Source organism: Paralichthys olivaceus, chromosome 1 (assembly GCF_024713975.1).
Source record: "Paralichthys olivaceus isolate ysfri-2021 chromosome 1, ASM2471397v2, whole genome shotgun sequence".
NCBI lineage: Eukaryota > Metazoa > Chordata > Actinopteri > Pleuronectiformes > Paralichthyidae > Paralichthys > Paralichthys olivaceus.
Genome location: NC_091093.1, coordinates 7,210,146 through 7,235,027, shown reverse-complemented (window position 1 = coordinate 7,235,027; position 24,882 = coordinate 7,210,146). Strand labels below are relative to the sequence as shown.

The 24,882-nt window shown below is 39.5% G+C and overlaps 1 protein-coding gene across 5 annotated transcripts in view; it reads right to left on the bottom strand.

The window, feature by feature from the left end:
- Window positions 1–24,882, bottom strand: part of ntrk3b (neurotrophic tyrosine kinase, receptor, type 3b) — a 159,532-nt gene that overhangs the window by 117,200 nt on the left and 17,450 nt on the right. For all 5 annotated transcript variants that reach the window (XM_020079640.2, XM_020079643.2, XM_020079641.2 and 2 more), the window contains exons 2-3: window positions 13,595–13,669; window positions 10,353–10,424 (exon numbers count right to left, since the gene is read on the bottom strand). In XM_020079640.2, the coding sequence (XP_019935199.1) occupies window positions 10,353–10,424; window positions 13,595–13,669 (147 nt within the window). The remainder of the gene's footprint in view (window positions 1–10,352; window positions 10,425–13,594; window positions 13,670–24,882) is intronic.

Below are 24,882 nucleotides of genomic sequence, written 5' to 3'. Positions count from 1 at the left end.
AGATGAAAGAAACTAGTGAAAACATCACAAGGATTATTCTACATAAAATTTCTGCCATTTTTGGATTTCTCTGCATCACACTCTCTAGGACTTGACAAATTCCTCTGATCTTGTCTCTGATTTTAAAGAAGACTTTGCACTCCCACATCTTTCACTTTGCACGTGGCTCCTTTTGTAGGTAAACATGGGCTCTTTTGCTCAGTGTGCTTACTGAAGCAATAGGACTTATAGTTCTTTCACAGTGACACTTTAAACAAGATGTCTGTGTTTGGAGAAGCCTCCTGGCTCTCACCATTAAAGATTTAATCAATATGAACCTAATGGATTTTGAGGGGACCAGTTGATACATGCTTGCAAGACTATTTTCAATGGTAATTGTAACCCTGTACTCACCAAAGAAATAACGAGTAAAAAAGATAAATGCTCTCTTTTAAAATAACATAAATTATATTGATTTACTGTTGGCTAACTCACAACCTAATCTTCTGAACACATTTCAGGATTGTTGTGTTCCAGATCTCAGCTAGTACACTGGTGAATACAGTGTCAAAACCAATAAAGAGGAGGGCCAAATCCACTAAATCCAAGCTGTAAAAACACCAAAATAGCCATCAACATCTTTAAGAGAAATAGTTTCTCTATTTCATTAAAAAATTACAACTCCTTGGACTCTTCTTCTCAACCCATGTTGATGAAAACATTTTATCATTGGTTTGGTTAACCAACTACTGAGAAAAATGTCTATTTAGCTTGATAGATGTTTGACTTCATTCAACAGTCCCTCATTAACGTCATACTGGGCCCACAGCTTGAGGGAGCTGTGAGACTATTTGCTGAATGTTTAAATACTGTATATTTGAGAACACAAGCACTTCATCTAAATGACAAGTAATCAGTCAGTTTTCGTTTAACTTCAGTTGGTTAAAAAAAGCTTAATTCTGACATGTCTGCAAGTGGAGCACAACCCCAGAGCTGCAACAAGCATTCAGTGAAGTATCTAAATGTCAAAAACAAAGAAAATTGTAGGTACCCTGTGGTCAAAAAGTCTTTGCTTTCTACAATTTCTAGAAAAGACTGATGCATAACATGTCAAGCTACATCTATGTTTTAAAAACTGGTCATTTCCAAATACACCTGGGTACTGTAATTCCTGGCAAACATTACTCAGACAGGAGTCATTCATAGCTGGTTTTAGCTCCAGGGACAGCCACATTTAGTTCTGTAGTATTTAAGGCAGCAGTGATTGTAGGAAATATCAAATACCATTGAATGCAGTGATGTCCACTGATGTCTTTTTTCAATAGTTTTTGGACAACTAGCAAAATATAAAATATCATTATGCCCATCCTCTAAGGCCGAGATATATTTCAAAATGGCTTTAGACAGCAGCAAGGCAGACAGCAGAAATTTGTCATGCTGACCCGGCTATGCACACACAATGCAGAAGCTAATAGAATGAAGTGGGCATGTCTTTTAGTGAGTCAGTCTGAAGATAGGCCCTGCATGTCTGACAATCTTTCCTGTTTGATAGTTTTCCTCTGAACTGTACACAACATCAGCTCATCTAAGCACTGTATAATCTCAGCCTGACCACAGGACTCATTCTTTGCATAAATACAACCAGCGTAGAGGGTATGCACCTCATTCACAACCAGCGAGCATCCCAGTGGTCAAGCCGCGGCAGCGAGTCAGGAGGTGAGCGGCAGAGCGTTTCTTACTGCAGTCCACGCAGCATATAGCCTGCTCCATGACATCACTGTCAGAGGGTGGCAAACCTCCGTGTTTGTGTTTACACGGAGATTAACCACACGTGCACCCGAGCAAGAGGACAGAATGTAAATTTGAACTTACTATGAATTTATGAATGTGCTGATTCAATTTGAACTGCTTGTTTGCTCTCCCAAACCTCCACGTCTGGGAAATAAGCCCTGCTGTATGCCCTGTTTAACAGGCACGTCTAATGTGTTATCCTCTCTTGTTGCCCTATTGAGCTGCAGTTTTTTTTCATGAAAAAGTCCACCCCACTTCCAGAATGCAGAGTGGAAAGCGCTATATTATCAAACCCCAGTTTGGTTCACCTGCTGTGGTAGCACAGCAGCTGGCACACCTACAATGCAACCCATGGTCTGTTTCCCACAGTGATTTCATGTGGTGCATTGTGGGTGGTGAGGTTTTGGAAAATGGCAGAGGCGGTCTACTACAAAATCTAATGTGAGAGGGAGATCCTGAAGTACCCTTCACCTCCCCATCTGCCATCTCTCACAGTCACAGGGCTTCAGCCTGGGCAAAACAGAGAGACAGGCCGGTCTGTGGGAGGGAGCCAGGACCATGCAACCTTTACCCACCGAGCAACGCCAACTTCCAATTTAACACACTCGGAAAGCGGGAACGCGCCCACACAGAGCACAGTGGGCAGGAACTGTTGGAGTGTGATCTCAGCTGAATTACTGTTGATTCTAGGATGGATTCTAGGAGGTGGTCCTCCTCCAGAGCGACGCTAAATTAAGAAACAACAGGATACGGAGAAATAAACAGCCGTTGTGCATTTCTTTGAGATCAAAAGTCATGCAATAACTCGCACAAAGCAGAACACTTAAGGTAGCCCACAATACTGGATTCATTCCCACAGCTCTGCAAACGACTGATTTTAATGTACTGCGACAATTCCGGAAAACCAAATGTGAGATGGAATTGTTGTGGAACTCTTGGGAGAATTGTAGTAGATTTAAAAGGTGTAGTAGGCATTGTATAGTAAATATATTTTGAATTGTATAGTAAATATATTTTGTATTGTATAGTAGATATATTCGTTCTGTTCCTCAACATTTAACTCATCACACAAAGATTTTCAATTCAAAAACTGTATTGTCTTCAAAAGAATATCATCACTTTAGACTTAGATTTGGCTTCTATAGGTGCTTTATTAGAAAGTAGCATAACAATGCTTTGTTCACTCTTACATTCACATTTTAAATGAAAGTAAACACCCAAAGCAGGTATGTTATATATAAATAATTCTTCTGAAGCTGTCAGTGATTTTTCCAGAAACGATACATTTATCATTGATAGTACCTTGCCTCATATTCATCCTGTTACATACAGTAAACCCCAACTAACCCTGCCTTTTAAACATGACGACCAATCAGCTCAAAGCCCTCACCTGCGCTTATTGATCCTCTGGTACCCACAATCATACAACAATGAAGAGTTATGGTTTTATCAGACTCCATATGTGCATAAAAATAAAATCAAAATTCAGTCCAGTCAACTGCCAGTGAGTCCAGGCAGTGCAGTGTTCAGATGAGACGACCTCCAGCATCCCTGGTTTCTATGGTTAAAAGTGTCTGCTAACCCAGTGTGAATGGTAGGTGTTTGATATAGACAGTATCAGGGTTTAGCATTCATTTACACCTTGCAGATCACTCCTCTATTTTTATACGCCTGTGAAAGACACCAGGTGGAACATTATAGAGATTGCAGCCGTCATCTGGGTAACTGCCTCAGCTCCCAGTCAGCCACCACCTGAAGTGAACAGGCTACCTGCAAACCTGAGGGAGTAACTCTTTCAAAAAGACAAAGGGAATAAAGTAAGAGTATTTTAGAGGAATGCAGAGGAGCAAGCAGAGAGTTTAAACGCCCTGACAAGGTAAACAAAGAATAATCAGACATCTAATTAAAGGTGGTCTCAGGCTAGCGAGCCAGCTGACCCAAGTATTAAAGTGACATTTAGGAATTTAAAAAAAAAGAACCATGTCGCCGAGAAGATTTAATGAGAGAGAGTGTCTTTGCTACCCTCTCCCTGTGGGGAGTGACCTTTCTGACTCCCCGGTGACAACATTCCCTCCAGATTTATTGGGCCTCTCCCTCGGTTACACTGGAATGAAGAGAGGAGTAGCCTCACCATACAGACACTGACCTTTAATTTGACACAGGCAGGGACAACTATGGCGCACAACGCCTAGCAGACCAGCAGCATTAGATAGAAAACTGGACCCAGCGGTGGCAGAAATGAGTTGAAAGCCCAGGACCTTGTCATGGCGCCTTTGTTGACAGTATTCATTTCCATATGAGGCTTTGAGTGCAGGATCAAAGTGTAAAGAATGAACACACACACGGGCAGATTGAATAGTAGGACAGGAAGTAATTGTGGAATGACTCTAAAAGGTCTCAACCTAGCTCGCAGTCAACTATTGTGCTAATGAGTACAATTCACCCTGCCTAATTAATGTCAAACAGACATTACAAGTGTCGCTGAATTGTTTAGTATTTTATTTAATCACGGTTTTTGGTTTCTTTTCGAGATTAGATGACAAAATTGATATCACTCTTCTGTTGCGGTAAATGTCCCATCAGCCAAAAAGAAGGTAAGAAAAGCACATGGGGTGTTAGCACCTCTCCAGAAATTCACTACCCATACTCTTTTTTATTATTATTAAACAAACATAATTTAACATGTTTATTAGTAACCTTTAACTGCACTGGTAGACAGATTTTTTTAACCTTTGGACAGAGACAGACTAATTATTTCCCTCCTTCTTCCACTCTTTATGCTATGCTAATCGTACCACCCCAGGGGTCAAGTTTCACATTTGTGTATATATATATATATCTAGGAGTGGTAAGTCTTTTGTGCAGAAACAGATTCATGTGTCAGTCAGCAAGTAGTTACTGTTGTTACAGAAGAAAAGAAGAAATAAAGCAAGAACAAATAATTTGTTAGTGCTGTACTTATGTTCTGTAATTTCAGTATCATATATATATATTTTGCGAAAATTATACAAATCAAGTTAACGATGGGATGTACTGCCTCTGCAAAATAATGCTAAAGAATGCTGCAGAGACCACGTGGGAACCTTTAGGGCTTGTAAGATTTACTCATGTGCCTGGGTCAGACAGTGGACATGATGGTTCTTAGCCTGTGGATATGCTTACTGATTCCTGCAGACTTTACAGGGACTAGGTGCTGCAGTGTTTTTTACTCTTATATTTATTATATTATACTTTATTCTGCTGCAATATTTTGTAATGCATGGTCTTCGAACTGCTAATATTGTTTGAAGTCTGTTCTTCATTTTAAGCTGTAAAAAGCTTGTAACTGTGTTTTGAGATGTGCATTACATTGTATAAATAAACATTGTTTTGTTTGGCAAAAAATGATGCAAAAACTACTGGATGAATTATCATGAAACTTGGTGTTAGGATGATGTTTGAATCAGGGAAAAACCCATCCAATTTTGATGTGGGTCCAGGATTGTTTTTTCTCTTTCTTTAACATTGCGAGATAGGGCATGTTCACAGTTTTCCCTGGGAATATTTCATGCATCTTGGTGAAAAAAAGGATCACGCATGATGAGACTGTTGGGCCTTGGCTGAGGTATCCACTCTATTTAGGGTCAATGTAAAAACAGCAGGTAGAATCATGTTTATTACCTGTTAAATAAGCTACATATCTGCAAGTATCACAGTAACACAGTAAAATGAGCTTTATGTGGACAGCTGCTTAATGTTTTGGGCCTTTTGTTTTTCCTTCCACTCGATACAAGCACACATAAGAACTGAAAATAAAATAATGTACTCAAAACATTTAGAAGTTGCACGTTATACTGTTGGAAGAAAATAACACTGGAAGGTTAAGGATGAAGCTATTTACTTTGTCAGAGCCCTGTATTCTGCCACGATTAATTCATGTAAAATCAGTCTCTGTGGATGCAATACAAAATATGATGTCATTTAGTTAATTATTGCAATTCAAGATGCAAGAAGTGGAGCATAAACCCTTCAGTGGCAGCAGGTGTGTGTGTGTGTGTGTGCGTGTGTGCATGTGTAATCTCAGCAAAAAACCTTCTGAAGAAGATTAAAGCTTTCACATAATTACTGTTATCTACAACCATTTCACAAGGGCCCTTGTCCTTTATATCTCCACCATCACATTCAGGAGGAAGACTCCCACAGCTGAACAGAAAAAATAGTCAATTTATTAAACAATGACAATCACAATTTAGCTCCGGCTGCCAGAAAAACCATATCAACAATTGAAGGAGAGTAGTTACTGATTAATTCAACAAAATATTAAGTATTAAGAGTGTTTTACTTTCTTTTTAATAGACAGCAAGAACCAGGTAGTCAGTGGTGTTGAGCAAGTTCATTTGGGTTTTAGTTGAAAACAGCAATACTTATTTAGGTTCACATGATTAAAAGCAATCTGTTCATGTTTGTGTCATCACCTTAAATCGCCTAATGAGCGACACCATACAATCACATTTTTTTTCTATCATGTAGAAAAAGAGGTAAAGCTTTTTGATTAGAACTACATTAAAATTAGATTAAGACAGCAGTTGCAAACACAACTGCTGCTTTTCATCAAAGATGCTACACAGACACATTAATGAGATCTACACACACTCAGTTACACAGAAATGAGTTGATTATGTTTGTCCCTTCTGGTCCGAAACCATTCGGATCAGCACGGCCAGCAAGTTCCAGTGTATTAACAGCTCATGTACTGATGTGTGAGTTCTCTTTAGGTTTGGTTATAAACCGGCCCTTTGCTGCATTCCCCCGCTCTATCTCCACCATTCACTTTTATAATGTGACATATCAATAATATAGCCATAGGGACCAATATAAATTTTTATAAAAACTACAACTTTGCCAAACTATTTTTTTCTGCAACCAAATATCTAGTGTGGATAATTTTATTGTGATCTGTGGTCTGAAATTAAAAACCCCCAAGGGAACAATTTCTCCTTGATGTCTGACAGCTGCATGTTCTTGCACACACGTGCAAATAAAACTGAGCATTGGTTTGGGGGCTCGCACTAATGATTGTCCGAGGAGCAGAGATGTTTCAGTGCATGAAATGAATCATGGAGTGTACGGACAAGTCCTGAAATCACAGCAGCCAATGATCTAACTGTGGTCTTACTGGCACGGAGTGGGGTCATTTTCTGCAGCAGCAGTGCAAAATATTACTGATTGTTCCTTCAGTGTCCCCTTATGGTACTTAAGAGGTTCAAGGCTGTTTCATCAGTTTCTCCAGCCACTGCGTTGGGATTTGCTGCAGAGTCTCAGTTGCCAGGGAGACAAACAAGGCAATATATTTACTTGATGAGTGGTCTTTTTTAAAGCAGATACCCCACAGATACCCCTCTTAGATTACAATTATTATGAGAAAACTTACTAGCAGAGTTAAGACAAGATTTCATATTTAAAGGTTAACGTTAGCAAACACATTTTTCTTACCCTACGGAATCAAAGCAACCCCCCCCCCCCAAAAAAAATATAAAACAGTTTCCCAGAGTTTGCAAAGGTACATTAAGTACATGACAGCAGTGTACAGTATTGGGGATCACGGTGGGAGATAATTCATGAAGTCAGAGAAGCAATGAATCCCAAAGACAGCTTCTTTTTTCTATTTATGACAAGATGGATTTTTATGATTTTAGGGATGTAGATGGAAATCACAAGGCAGTGATAAATGTAGATAATAACCGTTATTTTCCTGACAAAATCCTACGCAGTCACATCACAACCGTCCATCATCATCATGTATGACCTCCAGCTGCGTCACTTTTCTGTAACGCTGACTGACAAATGTTTAAATTGTAAATCACACTTTGTTGATTTCCTGTTTGCTTCTCACAAGTATATTAATTCTGAGGGTTGTCCAAATATTTGTGTCATGAGTGCATGTTACACAGATTTAATGCTGGAGAGTAAATCCCATTTAGATTCACCGTGATGTCAGTTTATATTCGACTCAGCAGAACCACAGCAGTTGTGCGTTTTGTTTGAGAATCAGCAGTATATTGGGATATTGAACATACCAGCTGCCGCGTGGATTCAATCTCTGCATCTCCTTTATGTACCAATATCCTGCTGATCAGACTGAAGCACTCTCTAAGGCTCTGCTACCCTTTAATTAGGTTTATTTTGGGCTCAAATAAAATACAGCCAGCCCCCACAGAGGTCACCTCATAATAACAGCTCTGATGCTTTGACAAGAGCTGCTTGGAAAATAAACAAGGCAACAAAAAAGGATATTAAATATAGCTGAGCTCTTTTCTAATGAACCAGGCAGATGTTTCAATTCTGTTGGAGCTTGTGAGCTGTATTCTGTTTATTTGCTAGTCTGTTGTTGCTTTCAACAGAGAATTGTGTTATTTTACATTGAGAAAGAACTAAAATGATTTTTGAACTTTTAATGTCAATGCTTTCTTTGGTTTTGGATGTTTTAATGGGTTGATACCGCTCAATAACTGATAAGAAAATCAGGTGTAGGGCTCTGTTCCCACATATGGCCCTTTTGAAACAATGGTTGTTTTCAACTAAGTTTTTATCACCAATTAATTAGGTAACCTCAAATTGTCCCCAAAGGTAACTTATGACGGAAACACAGTACACCACCCACATACACACAAACGAGATGTGATGGATTGCACCCACCTGCCTCACATTGAGGGTATTGGTTGGGTTTTTGGCATTCTTCTGATTGGCCATTGTGTTGGTATCAGTGCTATCTTCAATTAGAATTTGTGAATTCGCAAACTCTGAGTTTTTATAAAAAGTAAAAGTCTGAGATTGTGAATACTACAAAAGGGGTCCTGTTAAAACGCATTCATCTCGTGAACAGGTCTGACATCCATGGCAATAGCAATTTAATTTCAAACCAGCAACTGTGGATTTTGGTTGCTATCATATTTTATCAGCTGTTGCTAGCAATGTAATTAAGCTAACTTTAGCTCCATCATTCTGTTGAAAATCCTGTAAATATTGATTGCTACATACATTCTGCAAAATAAAGTAGTACAAAATGCTGCTGGCCTCAGAGATAAGGCTCGATTTCTAAAGGCATTAATCTAGTTAGCTGGACAAACGTTTGCAGCCTCAACGTGATGTCGTACAGAACTGTGTAATCGGTACCTAATGGATGATCACAGTTCAGAGGGATTCACAGAGAGGTAATTGTTAGGTCAAGGTACATAATACAATATGTACTGTGATACATACAAAACGATACCTGAGAAAATACATTTAACACCAAGTAGAAGGATACTAATTGTAGGTAGAGAATAACAGCTGCTATTGTGTGATTAAGCCTCTGATGGCCTAAACATATGATAGAGAGAATGGCTTAGATTCGGCAGAACCTTCTGACACGGACATCAAGGAGGTCGGCCTTCTGAGGCTGAGCTTAGGCATAATAATGAATCATTTTTGACATCATCATCCTCAGGTCACCTAGCAACCATTCACCTGCATTAACGCCTGAAAAAAAAGGGCCTGTCTGGGGAAGAGCTGTCGCTGGCGAAATCCACTGAAACTCAATGGATTTTTATTAGTAAACCAGAGTTTTAGCCTGAATCCAAAAGGGAATGTCAGTATGGTATCTTCAAAGTGAGGAAAGCTTAAATTAACACTTCAATGCAAATATTTAATGTTTCATTTATCACCAACTGGGTTTGAATTTCACCCTCTGATTTAGCCTTAAACCACAGCTTAGAACAAAAGAGAAAAGGGCATCATCACCTTCTCATTTGACAGTTTCTTATATCTTAAGCACATTTTTTTTAATCTGCAAAGCAATTACACCAATCAGCCACAACGTTAAAACCAGTGGCTCATCACTTTATATTTGGTAAGAGAGACGGCCCAAAAGTTAGCATCCGATCGTTTTTATTCCTTTTCATTCACAGACAAGATTAAGAGAACCAATACTGCACACGACTATACCATTCATATTATGAAGTACTACCAACCCCCTCCCCCACCCACCCACCCACAAACAGTGCAAAGTGCACATTTAGGCCTAAGAGCAGTCATTTGCAGAGTAAAAGAGACCATACTGTCACTCAGACTACAACTGGAAATTGCAAATGGCAGAGTGTTCAGGTGGAAGACTGTGACTGAGTTCCTCGCCATGTTTACTCCCAGAAAATTGGGGAATAACAGGCTGTCATACAGTGAGACATCAGCCTTTGTTAAAGAAATTACTTTGCTCTTCGCCCAGCTCTCTGATGCTAGGTCTCCTGGACAAATTGTCCATTTTGGAAGAGCAGACTAAATGGAACTGCGTCTTTTGGATGTTGCTCTACGGAAGCACAAAGAACCGGGAAATAGGAATCCAATTATCCAAGGCAAATAAAGGATGTCTCATTTAAGATGCGCCGCTGTTGCGACAGTAATGCGACATCACAATTTCCCCGAAGTTAGTCTCTATCAACTGCATCATCTTCTGCTCAACACTAAGTTATCTGCAGCCATATACTACAAGCTGTCAGGCATTCCAGATTATGATAAATATTTTGAAGGCACAGGAAACATGGTTGTCAAAGATAGAAATGTTTACTCACATGTAGCGTAGGTGTGGGTTCTGAGCGAACGCTCGAGCCTGGATCACCCTCAGGTTGCAATTCATGATAGTTCTGAAGTGATGAAAGATAAAATACAGATGAAATGGTACAGAAAGCAACAAAACTGAGTCATTTATTTCATTTATTTCCTTCCTATACAAATACATTCACACAGTATCACATTCAGATGATCACATAACTGCATAAAGACCATGTTGAACTATTTTCTATGTCACTTCATTTTTCTACATTTCATTTTGCTATTGCCTCTCTGCTCCTTATTTATATTTATTTATTTTGTCTTTTCCAGTGTGAACAAGTTTTTTTCAAATTTTGTTTGGGCTAAATATGCAAATGAACTAAAAAATTAGATAATTATACTGCTTTACTAGTCTATTTCAAGGCATTTTTATATCTTCATGTCCATAACAGCTCTAATTATCTGTCTGCTCTAATTCTTAATTTGCGTCTCTACACCCTGCAGAGCTGACACTGAAATGGAGCCACACTTTGAACCACCGTGTGATGAAAGCCTTGTGAACATGCACGTCTTTACTGTAAAGCAAGTGAAATTGGAGCATGCATTTCAACACATTCCCCCATTGTGTTAACTTTTATTGAGCAAAATAACCAAGAGGTTAAAATTTATTCTGGGGACCCTGCATGGAATCCTCCCAAGGAGAATCCCTTGCAACCCAGTTTGGAAACCACTGTTCTGGGCAACAATGGTAATGACTTCTAATCTTGTAATCACAGATGTCTCCCTCCAAAGAAGTCATTGACATCATCAGTGAGCGCCTCATAACGCAGTGTGCTGATTATACCCAGCTGTTGGTGCCAATTAACGTCTAGAAGCCTGATCACACTTCTGTGGTGTTTGACAGCGACCTGGTGTTTCATCACATAAAAGTTCCCAAAGTGGGGCTCTGGGATCGTCAAGGGTCCTTGAAAAGATTGCCCAAAAATTTTACCATTATTTTGCTGCCTAGAAATTAGCACGACAATATAAAAGCTTTGGTTACTCTGTCATCCTCTCAGTAGTAATGACAATTACAGTATACTGAACACAATCATCTCTGCAAACAGCGGTGATTGGATTTTTGCTGTATTATATATGAAGTCTATGAAAATTGGAGTTTAAACCAAAAATACATTTGGCTGAAAGTAGGAACGACACTGTTTAAAGAAATCCTTTTGTTATTTTGTTTTCAATACAAAGAACCAACTGAAAAGCTGCAGCATTTCAACAAATCTTTTTTTATTAAGGGGGCTTCCGATGTCCACCACATGAAACACAATCTACTTAATGTCAAAATTATGATTGATGCCAACTGCCTTCTATTTTAAAGAAACACACACTTTCATCACATATGTTAACAGGGATATAAATTCTGTATTTATTTTATAAATATAAAAAATAAAATAAAACCCCTTAACAGACCAAAACTGGCAGTGAACTGATCCGACAGCTTCCTGTGTGTGTCTGTGTGTGTAGCCAATGCCTGACCCACTGTTCCTTATTCCTCTGTGCCACAGTCTGTCATTAAAACGAAATCACTGAGGCACACTGCTGCACTGGCTGACATGTTCCCTGATCACCATGAACACACACATCATAGTTTATTTAGATTTAATCCCACATACAGCATCCCACACTGCTGTAATAGTTTAGTAGTCCACTTAAAGTGTATTAATCCACAGCTGAAAATAGTCCCCAGCGAATGCACTATTTTTACTCTGTGTTGTCTCTATTTGAGTATGTTTGCCAAAAACTACAGCTCCCAGTTGTAAAAGGAGATTATTACGCCTGTTAAAAATAATTATGACAATAAACAGGTGAGGGATGCAGCCAGTCAGTTATATAATAAGTATTTTTTTAACTCTGCCAAAGGTTATTTTTTCACCCCTGTCCGTTGCGGTTGGTTGAGCTGTTTGTTTGTCAGCAAGAAAACTACAAAATGGATTTCCACAAAACTTTGTGGAAGAACGGGACATGGGCCAAAAAAGAACCCATTAAATTTTTCCGCAGATCTGAACAAAGAGGCGGAATTTTACACTTCCTTTAACATTACAGACTAGGGTGTTTTTTGACATTTTCATTAATGTCCCAGGAAATAATTCAAGTATTCTGATGAATTATGAGGCGTATATATAGGGACTAGTATGATTATGTGCAATTGGATGCAGCTTGATTGAATTTTAGGGGACTGGTGGAGGTATGCACTCTATTGAGTACTATTAAAGTTTTCAGATGAATTATTAAATAATTATTTCAATTTTATTTCAATTTAAATAAGGGAGGTAAACTGTAATGTAAATGTCGTAGAGTCACTTTTTCTCATCTCTCTGGACTGCTTACAGCCCCACAAGACACCATCACATAAGGTAACAGCAATTCCTGGGAAACCCCAACTTCAGGTGGGAAGCTGGCGTCCCCAGTCAAGGCAGTGGTAATGAGAAAAATGCTAATTTAGTGGTGGAGATACTGCACTTGGCTTCCCTGATGAGGGATCAAGGGGATCAGGGGAGAGGCCAGCTTTGGAGGGCAACAGAGAATACAGTTTTCTGCAGAGAGAAAAAAGCAAAGAGGAAGAGGAGGTCGGAGCAGCTGAGGGAGGAGCGCCACAGGCAGAGGGATGTAAAGGATGTGGCCTCACAGTGCAGGGTAGTAAAGCAGGAAAGGAGCGTAACATTGCTTCAAGGAGTGAAGAGATGAGAATGAAAAAAAGTCACAATTCTACAGCAGGGGCCACTAATTCAATTTTCCCTGCTGTTTTTTAGTATTATTTGATCAGTGGCTGAGCAAAGCAAAGGGGATTTTCCACCAGCGTGTGACTTTAAAGAATTAAAAGCTTGTTTAAACATCAGCTTGCGTTAGGATCAGTAAAAACACGCCTCTCACTCCATCTTCTCTCCCCACAATCCGACTAACAACTTGTCGCTTCCTCTGAGACTTAGCCTGGATTGAGTCATATTCAGAGACGTATCGGACATTAAATCCCAAAACGTTGCTGGTGATGCTGCAGCTGCAGCCACTCGAGTATCTGCACTCATTTTACAGAGGGAACCATTGGCCTCTCTGCAGCAAGCAGACGGGCAACTTGATGGAAAACAGGGATTAACAGCGGTACAGGTTCCATTGTACTCCCCCAGATCTGAAACAGGGTAGGACTGAGAAACAGTGAAGTGTCAGTGACTGGCCTTCCCCTCGCTTCCCACCAGATAACAGCATCAACACTCACAGTCTCTGCAGTCCAGTGTAGAGCTCCATATCGACGTCTCTCAGAGTCTGCAATCCTGTCCAGTTCTCTATGTGTCTGTAAAAAGAAAGAGAGAGAATAGTAAATGAAAGGCTCTTGTTCATCCAAGGAGAAAGAAAAACAAACCAGGAAATATGATGGGAGGAAACTTTTTTTTTCCCAGTCCCAAATTGCACAATAACTGGCTGCGGGTTGTCAAAGTTTCAAAGTTTTCTTCATTTAAATTGTAGTTTTGGGAACAGCTCTGACGGAGCACTCTCTGCTGCCCTATGATAGATTTGATTGCCAAAAGGCGGCTTCTGAAGTTTAATCTATGTGACCGAACGCGTGAGGGGACAGAGCAAATAAAAGCTGCAGATGACTTTACTTTTGCTAATACTATCAGACTCCCAGGGAAAACTCTATGTGATAGGATAAAAGAAGGAAAGCTGGCGTCTTTCAATTAGCTTCAGGGTAAAGAGCATTTGTAAATGATTTGTTTATTATGGTTTGGAAATGAAATAGGCAATACACACACACACTGGTTTCAATTAAGCCGGGGAAATGAGGAGATGTAGCAGAGGGTCTGACATGGGCTTTATTGCTTTGTTTTGGAAAAGTAAAATATGATTAAACGCTAAAGGGAACTTCATCCTAAATGTCAAAATTTAAATCAGTGAGCATAACAATCAGTGAGACACATACAGAAACGTACAGAGGTTGTTTTTTGCATGTCATTGTGACGTTTTTTAAAGGTTTTATGCAGCAAACTATATGTACATATACAGTTTAGACACATTGAGACACATCCACACATAGCCTTTTATATACATGACAGTCCTGCAGCTTAAGTGTTACATTGGAATTACACTGAGATTTTCCTGCTCAGTATGAGTTCTGTAACCAGAAAACAGTGTTTTCTCACAACAGCAGGGCAGAAAATAACATCTCTGAATTTGGCTTTGGTGAAACTTCTCTGCTGCTGTCGCATATCTTTTGGTGCTGCATCATCTGCTTCTGGTGGAAAGGAGGATGCAGGTCTGCCAAATGTAACCAACACCACTGGAACCCTATGGTGCAGGACTTTATTATTGGTCACTGGGTTGCCAACTACTTATGAAGGTAGGCAGGCAGGTGGGAGCAGTTAGCGATAAGAGAACACGAGTGGTGCTGCTTCTGGATGCTTTTTCCAGACAAAGAGTTTTAAAATACTAAATACACAGAGAACCCCAGCAATTTTGATGGTAATGGGAGCTGAGGCACAGGAAATTGAGCTTGGATTTGCCAGATGTTTTGGGAGATCCAGACTGAGCACAAACAACATTTGTGCAGGTGCACCAGAAACTGTGACTGTTTCTCGATTGGGTTTGTTTGCTTTAATCTAAACCCAATTCAGTTGTTCCCTCCCTCTGTTGGTCTGCTTTCTACTGCTGCTCTCATACACATTTGCTTGCATAGTGATTTTGTCAACAATAATCTGCCTGTTGCACCACAGTTTCTGTGATGTTTCTGGATAAATACATTTATACACATGAGTGTTTCCATTAAGCCACAGAATGCTGATTAGTTTGTTTTCCCAGGCCTCATGCAAATCATAGTTGGGTCTACTCCAGTCGATAGGGTGTTGATGATTATCACTTTCTTTCTGCCACTCATTCATATACGTTCATATTATCACTGACACCACTCACAGCTGACCAGTGGAGGAGAGTAAAGTGCATGTTTGTGTGCACACATGTGAGAGTGGCTGAAAACATGCGGCCGCTGTCACTGTGCCACCCTGGCAAAGAAACATCGCTGATGTGGAGATTGTAGTACTTGCACTGAAAATGACTGATTATGAAGGCGGGGAGCTGAGTCATTAAAGAGACCTGCAAGCTGATATGATGGTGTATTTAGATGAACGGTGACAGGCAGAGAGGGCTGCCTCACAGGAAATGAGGTCCACACACTGGGCTCTGGTGGTTTTAGCCTCGGAAAACGTGTCTGGGGGAAGTGATGATTTAATTGTACCTTAATTCAAATAACTGAATTATCACCCAAACATGACATTTTTGACAGAACATTTTTAATAATTGTCTTAGTTTAATTAGTCTCTTAATATATATGTTTAACAGTGTATAGAATTAGCTTTTATTGTGAACTAACTATCTAAATGCTGTATTTGTACTGTGTTAATTAAAAAGGATTTGTTGGGCAGTTTTACACGTGTCACAAGTGTCACTTTCTCACAGATAGTAATTAATAATAATAATGGGAATTTTTGTAGGGAGAGAAGTAAATTAAATAAGGCTTAAGTTACATGACAGGTGAAACATGAAAGCGGCAGCAATAAGAGCTGGTTTATTGCAGGAGTCTGCTCAACCAACACATGTTGAAACAGGGTCTTCATGTTTTTTTTTTTTGAATGTTATAATGCAGAGCTCATAAGGAAAGCACAATATGGATAAGGATGCTGCACCTTTATTACAGACATTTCACAATAAAAGGACATGAAGAGAATGCATTTAAAATATTAGAACTGCTAAATAATAATAATAATAACAACAATATCCAACTAAAATAATAAATAATACCTTTTTAATTAATACTTAATAACTGCAACAATCCTCATCCATCACTCTTATACACATTGCCCTGCCTCCTCAGTCCCAAACCAATCTGGACCTGGGGAGGCTCTCTATATTTATAACTGCTTTCCTCTGAATAAAAAAAAGCAGTATTTTAGGTTCGGAGCGTCTTTTTTTGCTTATTTTGGATTAAAAAAATGATTCTAGTTTGACGTACAAGAGAAGGAGAAGAAACAGATACAAAGAAACAAAACCGAACCTCAAACCTTCTTTATCATGTTAATGTGATTCTTTTAAAATGATGAAATCATGAGACAACCTGCAGCTTTAATAAAGATGAAATCACTACTTCTGTTTCTCGAATGATGAAACGAAAGCCACATGAAACTGTTTGACTCATTCAGAAAATTACAAAATGTTTATTAGAAAGACGAGAAATCTAATTATTGAATTGTTTTACACAAAGGCATAATTCACAAATTAAAAAAACTATTGGGCAGAGATCTGAGCAGCTGCCTTTGTTCATTCAGTGAGTCTGACAGTTTTTTTATTGTTTCTTTCTGCATTAGGAAAGTTTTTACAGGAATCTGGCATCTACCATGATTAAAAGGCGATATGACAGTCATGCATCAATGCAACAACATCTCAACAATATTTATGCTTGATGCTCTGTGATGTTATTTTTTGCAATCCTCATTTTCATCAAGCCACTGTCAACAAACAGCAGAGGAAGGAAACACCTCCCTGCGGACATGAGCACATTGTCAGCTCTGAACCTCTGATTGTCTGCGGCACACTGAATATGCATGTGGATTAGACGGCTGTGAAAAGATGGATATGAATAACAAAGATGGTATGATAATGCTGGGGCGTTCAATCTCTGTCCTGTTATTCCCGAATCCTTGGAGGATGCACAAATAAAATGGTACAAAAATAAAATCAACATAATTTGAAAAGTAATGGAGACGCTTACATTTTACATTTTCAGGCATTCGAGTTGACAGTCTCATCCAGACGTGCAGCGAGTTAGACAGTGCAATAATTTGAATTGCTGCTCTGTCAAAATGCATATCAACAGAAGTGAGGGGATTTGAGCAATGAGAAGAAAAGGGGATGTGAGGTTTTATTTTTCTTGACAGCATGATTAGAATGAAAGACTAACTCCCTTATCGTCTCTCTTATCTGCCTTCAAATTATTTGTTCTCTTTACACTTATTTTAATCCTGTCCAAAGTGTTTTCTGAATAGACACGTTTGTTATGTTGTTGTCAATAAGTGGCAGCTACAGAGGAAATGAGCAGGACATTAACAGAACAAATTGTACAGACAGATCTCCCAGTGTGCTCTCTAACATACAAGCCCGTGAAATTACAGCCACCTTCCATCTGCTTTAGAAAATGACTGCCAGCAAAGTACAATCTAAACTGGGTGGCAGGGTGGTTTGGTGCTCGAGGAGAACACCCTGGAACCAAACAGTAACAGATTCAACCCCAGTGACAGCCATCTGTTGTGTTGCACTAGCCCTGGGCTACACACTGAACCCCTACCTGCTACTGTATCTGAGCTTCTGTGAATATGAAGAAAAATACATTATAAAACAGTTTCTCTTTTATTAATATGGTTGAACACAACAAATGGCGGAATTTAAAAGTAGATAACTTTGGAAACTGGATATAAAGCCAAAGAGAAGCTGTGCTCATAATGTGTGGTTTTAAGTTTTTACTTATGAAAAGAATCATATAAGAGTAGGAATCGTTGTCAACCCTCTTACACAAGCAATGTGTTTGGTCTGCTTTGTCATTCACCAACAACATTGAATGTTCGACTTCTTCAAAGAAAACACATGCTTCACATGTGGCCAGCAGAACAAGCTGTTAACGCCCTTTTAAATTGATACGGCTAACAAAACAGCTGCTTATATACAGGCTGACATTCAGCAGACATGGAGCAACGTCGACATCTGAAGATTCTGGCCACTCAACACATTTACATCCAGTAGTCAGTCTCATTTTAGCCTCATCGACTCATAAAGATAATTTCTGGATCTTAATTAATTACACTTTCCACTGTGAAGTAATCCTGAGCAGGTAGCTTTTTTGATACATGATAAAAGTCTCTGTGGGACCAGGTGATGCACTAGTGATAAATCTTCATGGTTTTGGCAATAACTGTAACTGCATTAACATGAACCACAATGTTCAGATATTTTTAATTATGAGTTGCTAATAGAATATTCCATTCATATGTTACACAGTGACATTTCATCCTACTCTACACACAAGCCGAGCAAATGTGTCATCAAAGCAGTTGGTAACTGCCGATGACACATAATGCAGTTAAAACTCCACTAGGATGTTATAATGCAATTAAGATGCAAACATGTCTACAAAATTCAACTACAGTCAGAATACTCCACATTATTTTGATAATTGCTTATTCTAAGCATGACCTTGCAAATGTAAAGATAATTATAAAATGCTGTTAATAGTGTCTTATTAAAACTATTGTCATAAATTGGTTCATATCTGAATTCTGGTGTCCATACTATAGCATAATAAAATAAAAAGTAATTTGTATTGTATTAGGTACTTCAGTTAGTTAATGATCAAGATCGGCCATGTCAATGATAAAATGTGATGGACATGAAAATGATTTGAATGAAACATTATCACTGAAGCATTTCCTCAGTTAGAATGTGTAGCAGATCCAAGATACATGAGTCCCCCAGCAGCACAAACAACAAATATCTTCTGTTTCTAGGTAATCTCCTCTGATTCTGCCCATTGTTTCCAATGCCGCTGTCTGTCTGTGATTTACGACTTTGTTGGGATGATCTACAACACTCGGATCACTGCCTTAATGGGAAAATGTTTAATAAAATAGAATGTCTCTGGTGTGTTCCTGGGATATTGATCTACATTCTGCCTCCCTCTCTGTTTTCATGGAGGCAGAGCTGCACTCTTCTACAGCCTAAACACTTCAGAGTTGGGACGCAGTGGTGAAGTAGCACTCCTCTAGATTAAAGCACACGCCTAACATCAATCAGATAACCTGTTTCTGCTGTGTGTGAGTGTTTGTGTGTGTGTGTGTGTGTGTGTGTGAAAAGTTCCTTTTTTTAAAAGCTTGACTCACAAGTGTTTGCGAGCTGCATTGTAAAGATGAGGCGGGGAGACACATGAAAAGAACACAGAGGAAGTAGCGATGATGAAAACAGAACAAAGGAAGCTATTTCGCTCAACATTTACTGCAGCTGGTAGGATGGAACAAGTCATCCTCCAAACCAATCATGAGGGACATTTGGCATTCAAAGCTTGTAAAATGGGAATCAAGTATTACGATCGCTGCAGTTTCGCTCACTGAGACAAACCCACGCCTGCTACTTCTATGCAAATGTAATCACACGCATAGGAAGACAGATGTAGCAGCTACTTCCTTCCTAATGTATGAGCCTATGGAATTATATATTCCTTCCATCTGCTGGTCAGAATCTGATTAACGAAATGACGTCCAACATCAGAATTATTATATAAAGCTAACTGTGATGCGTGGTTGGAGGGTCATTGGACTTCTACCAAATTCAGCTTCATGTCCATACAGTGACACACAGCGCTGGTGTGGAGTACAAGTTTATAGGAAGGATGCAGGGCCCTGTAGCTGAGGTAGCTAACCTGAAGGTCTGCAGTTCAATCCCAGTCTTCCAAGTCTGCATGCGAAGTGTCCTTGGGCAAAATACTGAACCCTGAATTCCCTCATAGAAAAAGTGCTGTGTATAGATGCACTATATGAATGTTTATGTGAATGGGTGAACAGCAATTAACTGTACTGTAAAGCACTTTAAGTGGCCATGTAAACTAAAAGCTCTATATAAATATAGATCAACTACAAACAAAAAATATAATACAGAAAGAAATATATGGGCTGCGTCCCTGCCTCATTTAATCCCTTTGTTGATCACAATACATAGAATAAGCATGTTTGCTCAGTGAATCTTCCTTTGATAAATAAAGGCTCAAATTAAAAACATGATTCTGTGCTCATATTGGCAGAGAGAGACGTCATAGAAACAAATGGGCCCACCTCTCATCCCTCTGCACTTTTGCAGGAAAAATATGAAATCGGGTAAATTGTGACAATTTGTCTCAATTACATTAACAGCCGAGACTGCGAGCAGGAGAATATGATATCGATATTAAAGTGACAGGCAAAATTGACCAAATTACAGCTATATTAAAAATGATTTGCTCTGTATGAAAACGATGGATTCAGCAGTAAGGATAAAGCCCAATTTTTACAGCGACTGCAACTGAAAATCCATAGGGAGTGAAAAACAGAGGATGAGAGAGAGGGTAGCCTAATAAAGGGACTTCAGTTCAATACGAAGTGAAATGAAAAATAGCAGGAATAAAATTTCAGTAGATTTCTGTAGTTATCAGGGGTTTCTCAGGGACTGATTCTCTCGGCAAGAGACAGGCTGACAGCCAGTTGCTTCTACTAAGTGCTGGTCTCTGTGGACGCGGCCATTATAGACTACTCAATATACAGTCCTTTTTAGAGTGGACTAGAAAGATTGTGTGGATAGTTCAAGTATATGCATCATAGTATATAGTAAAAGATGCCCACACACACTCTCTCAATTGCCTTTAAACCCTTGACTGCACAAATGCCCTGAACAATCTCACTTAAAACAATCTTTTTTACATCTGCAACATTCCTAAAATCAAATAATCCTTGGAGTGGTTAATTTTTTATGATTTTCAGAGGACAAGACTCATATACTATTCATGATGCGAACAGTATTCTCGTACAATATTCCTCCTCATTATTAACTCGATTTAATGAGTAACACACAAGCACTCACTATTGTAGTGACTAGAATATGCAAATGAATGGTCAAACATTGTGAGACTTTATGTGTGTGTGTCACAAAGTCTCACAATGTTGAACCATTCATTCTGTTTTAGGGGCTTTGCATATTCTAGGCACTGTGTGTGTGTGTGTGTGTGTGTGTGTGTGTGTGTGTGTGTGTGTGTGTGTGTGTGTGTGTGTGTGTGTGTGTGTGTGTGTGCTCCTGTGTGCAGTCAGTGTGTAAAAAACCTGTGAAAGGATGATACTTAAGACATTTGTTCTGGAGACTCTGGTCGGTTTAATTATTTTCTTTCTAAAACTAAAGTCTACTTGCAGCATATCTGTGAGCAACATAATCGTTCAGGTCACTTCCTGCATGTGAGAAAGCCGTGCTGTTCTGAAGCCACGCCAGAGCCATCAGCTCAGAGTGTTTTAGCACTGCTAATGTCCCCAGCCAGGATGCCATCCCATGGCTTGCCCCCAGACTGTTCTGTGTCACCAGTTTGCCGATCCAGCCCCGGGTGGAAACTACCTAAGCCTCTAAGTGTCACTGCTCGCTACAGGCTCAGCCAATCCGCAGCAGAGATTTGGCAGGGCTAAACGTCGTGGGAGCATTGGTCCGTGCTCTGAAAGGTATCAACACCTCGCACATGACTGAGCTCAAGCATTTGTGCCCAAAATGAAAATGACTATAATTAGTATGCCATTTTACCAAGTGTCATCAAGCTATGATCCTCCTCGGATTCAGCTGACTCCATACTGGAGTTACTCAGCAGTAGCTCAGAGGGCATCGGATCTGCAAATCAACGGATGTCACTTTCAACACTGTACACCTCTGAGTACATCAACACTGTCAAACCACATTATCATTACACCATTAATGCTCTGAATCTTAAAAACAGGCAATTTCCAAAGTGCAGTGGCGCCCTGTAAGTGCCCGATTAATAAATTCTACACTTTATGTATGACATTAAAAGTTTGCTTTGTTTTCATTAAACCAAAATTGTCCCAAAACGTGGACTCACTGAGCACATTAGCATTGATCTGGAATTATATTTCCAATATTAATTTTGCTTCACCAACACCTGAGGGAAATATTTTACTCTTTATAGATAAATGCACCACTATACACTTCAAGCTCGATGCTAATATGTCTCAGGCTTCAGTTTTGTATTGAGCAGGTAGCTTGATGCATTTATCAAAACTTGCTGAATACAGCTGCCAACCACATCTGCAAATATAAAGTGAATGGAAGGAGTCCATCATTGAATCTTTATTAATAATAATAGAATATGTTTACCTGCTGTAATGTTCAATATACACATATTTATCTTACAAACTGCAGCAGTATCTTCAGTTTGATTACTCTGATTGGTCTTTTGACTCTGTCCTGTTTGATTGGTCAACTGCTTACATCATAAGTCAAAAATATAATCTGTGTCCCAATACAGGGGCATTCATGGGCCTGAAGTCTACACAGGATTTCCATGACGGGCATCACCAGCTTGTCCCATCCTTACTGCTGTCAGCTAGAAGCTGTCAATGCCACTTGATTTTCTAACATGTTGAATGCTGTTTGGTTGAGTCAAAGCCTGATACTTGAAGGGTAGTAGTAGAAAAATTGTAATTTAAAAGTTAATTTAATTGTATTGGATTTGGCTGCAACAAAGTTTACCCCTGAGACTCCTAAAGTGTTTTTTGGAATCAAACACTTCACCCACCCCTGCATCGTCATAGTGGTGAGTAGATGATGAGTGAATTTTAATTTTTCATCGAACTGTCCCTTTAGGCATCAAACGTGTCAGCGCCATAACTTTAGATGCTTCCTCCTCAGCTGTAGACACTGAAATCCTTGTAACTATGGTGTTGAATGTTTATTTCATATGTAGCTGATTACTTCACAGAGGGGGCCTCCTTGAAAGAAAGCATAAAATGCAAACCAGGCACAAAGGAAGGAGTGTCCAGGAGCAGCGTTTTCTACTGAAGAGAAGGACTCCCCTGTGCTGCGGACGTTGACCTTTGTAAGTTAGCAGACCTTTTACATACAGCTATGACACACTGATACACAGAAAGGGTAAGATTATAATAATATGGACATTGAGCCAAAGATATGAAACTATTTAAAACACAAAAAAAACCATCAAATGTAGGGTTTAGTGGGCTCAAGCCAATTGCCTGTGAGATAAAGGAGGATACGACCACAGCAAAAACCTGAGCATGCTTCAAGATGCTTTCTGCTGCTGTCAGCAGTTATACCTCAACTTTCCAAAGCTCCAGTGTCCTGCTGAGCATGATAGTGTTTAATCAAATAAGTGATCGTATAGCCCTGGAGCCCTGCCAGAAACACCATAGTGCATGCAAACAAGGCAGACCTTTAGCACAAAAATATTCTGTGCACTCAAAAATCCATCTGGACATGCATAATTATCGGAATTATAAGTATCCAATTTCATTCACATGCCTCGTCAACTGCACACGCTAATAATCAACAGACTATGAATATATTGCATTGTATTGTTATATGTGTAATTATACTGTAGTGTAGTGACAGGACCGAGCAGATGTGATTGGTTATGAGAGATTGAAATAAAAGATAGAGGAGGCTTCGAAGAGGAACTGAAATTATTTATGATGTAGCAATAAGGATACAGTACAATACGACATGTAGCAACATGGTGGAACTGTCCTCCACAAGTGTCCCCTCTTTATTCTTCACATACTTATCAGCATTTCATCTTTATGTTAACAAGACACTTTGAGTATCATTTGACTGCCTATCTGATGACGTTACGTTATCTTTAATGTCAAAACCATTCAATGCTATTTTATACTGTAGAAAGGAAAGGAAGGGGGATGCAGAATGTCTACCCCTGTAAGGACAGAGCAGCGAAGAGAAATAAAGAGCTGAGGTACAGAGGGACATATTGTGCATTGAGCTGAATTTAAGGGCCTTTGATTACAGATTATGATGCCATCTGTTGTGGATGGTGGTCATACTGTACATGACAGGCAGCATATTCGATACGGGATGCCTGCACCTCCTGGTGCCGCTGCCGTTCATCTTGAATGAAAACACCTCTCTGAAGGCCAGCGGTCCACAGTGGGATAACTCAAACCCTGGCAGAGACAGCGGCGCTCGGCTTACAGCATGAGGAGTGGATTAAATGTTCCGCGCACGTCCTTCATAGAGCTAGTCTCCTCCAATTTCAGGATATGATAAATGTGTAGCTGAGGGGCATCTCTCCTGGAGAATTCAATTAGGTAAGAAAAGAGAAGAGGATCACGGTGATATTAGAGAGCTGATCGGAGAGCTCCTCAGCCCTCCCTGTAATGAACAGCTCCATTCCTCCACCGTGACTAGATTGATTTGACTAGCCAAGCTCAGAGTTCATCTTCCTCTTAAAGTCTATCTCAAAAGGCTGGGTGTCATTGTAGAGGAGAGAAGTTTGAAATTCAGAGTTGGACTGAAATATGAGTGAAGGTTTGATATTGAGGCCTGGGGAGTGAAGTGTCTGCATGCTCCAGACACGTAGCAACACTTTGAGATAACCTTTAAAGGAACTTTTCTAACTTGGGAGGACTTGGCAGACTCTTTGAACTCCTCCCCTGATCAATAACCCAGATCTACAATTACCTTAAACTTCAATCAGCAGTTAATTATACTCATAATGGCCTGTCAGTGTTTTCTGTCTGTGTGAATGGAACTTATTCATCAATACGCTACCATATTAATTGTGTCTAAATAAACATTAGTCTAAAGTGACTCTACTGAACATTTTGCATCTATTAAAATTAAAGAGACAAAAAGACAACAAATCTCTCAGGATGGAAAGTGGTGACATATACGAAGAAGACACCTACAAAAATGTCAAGACTG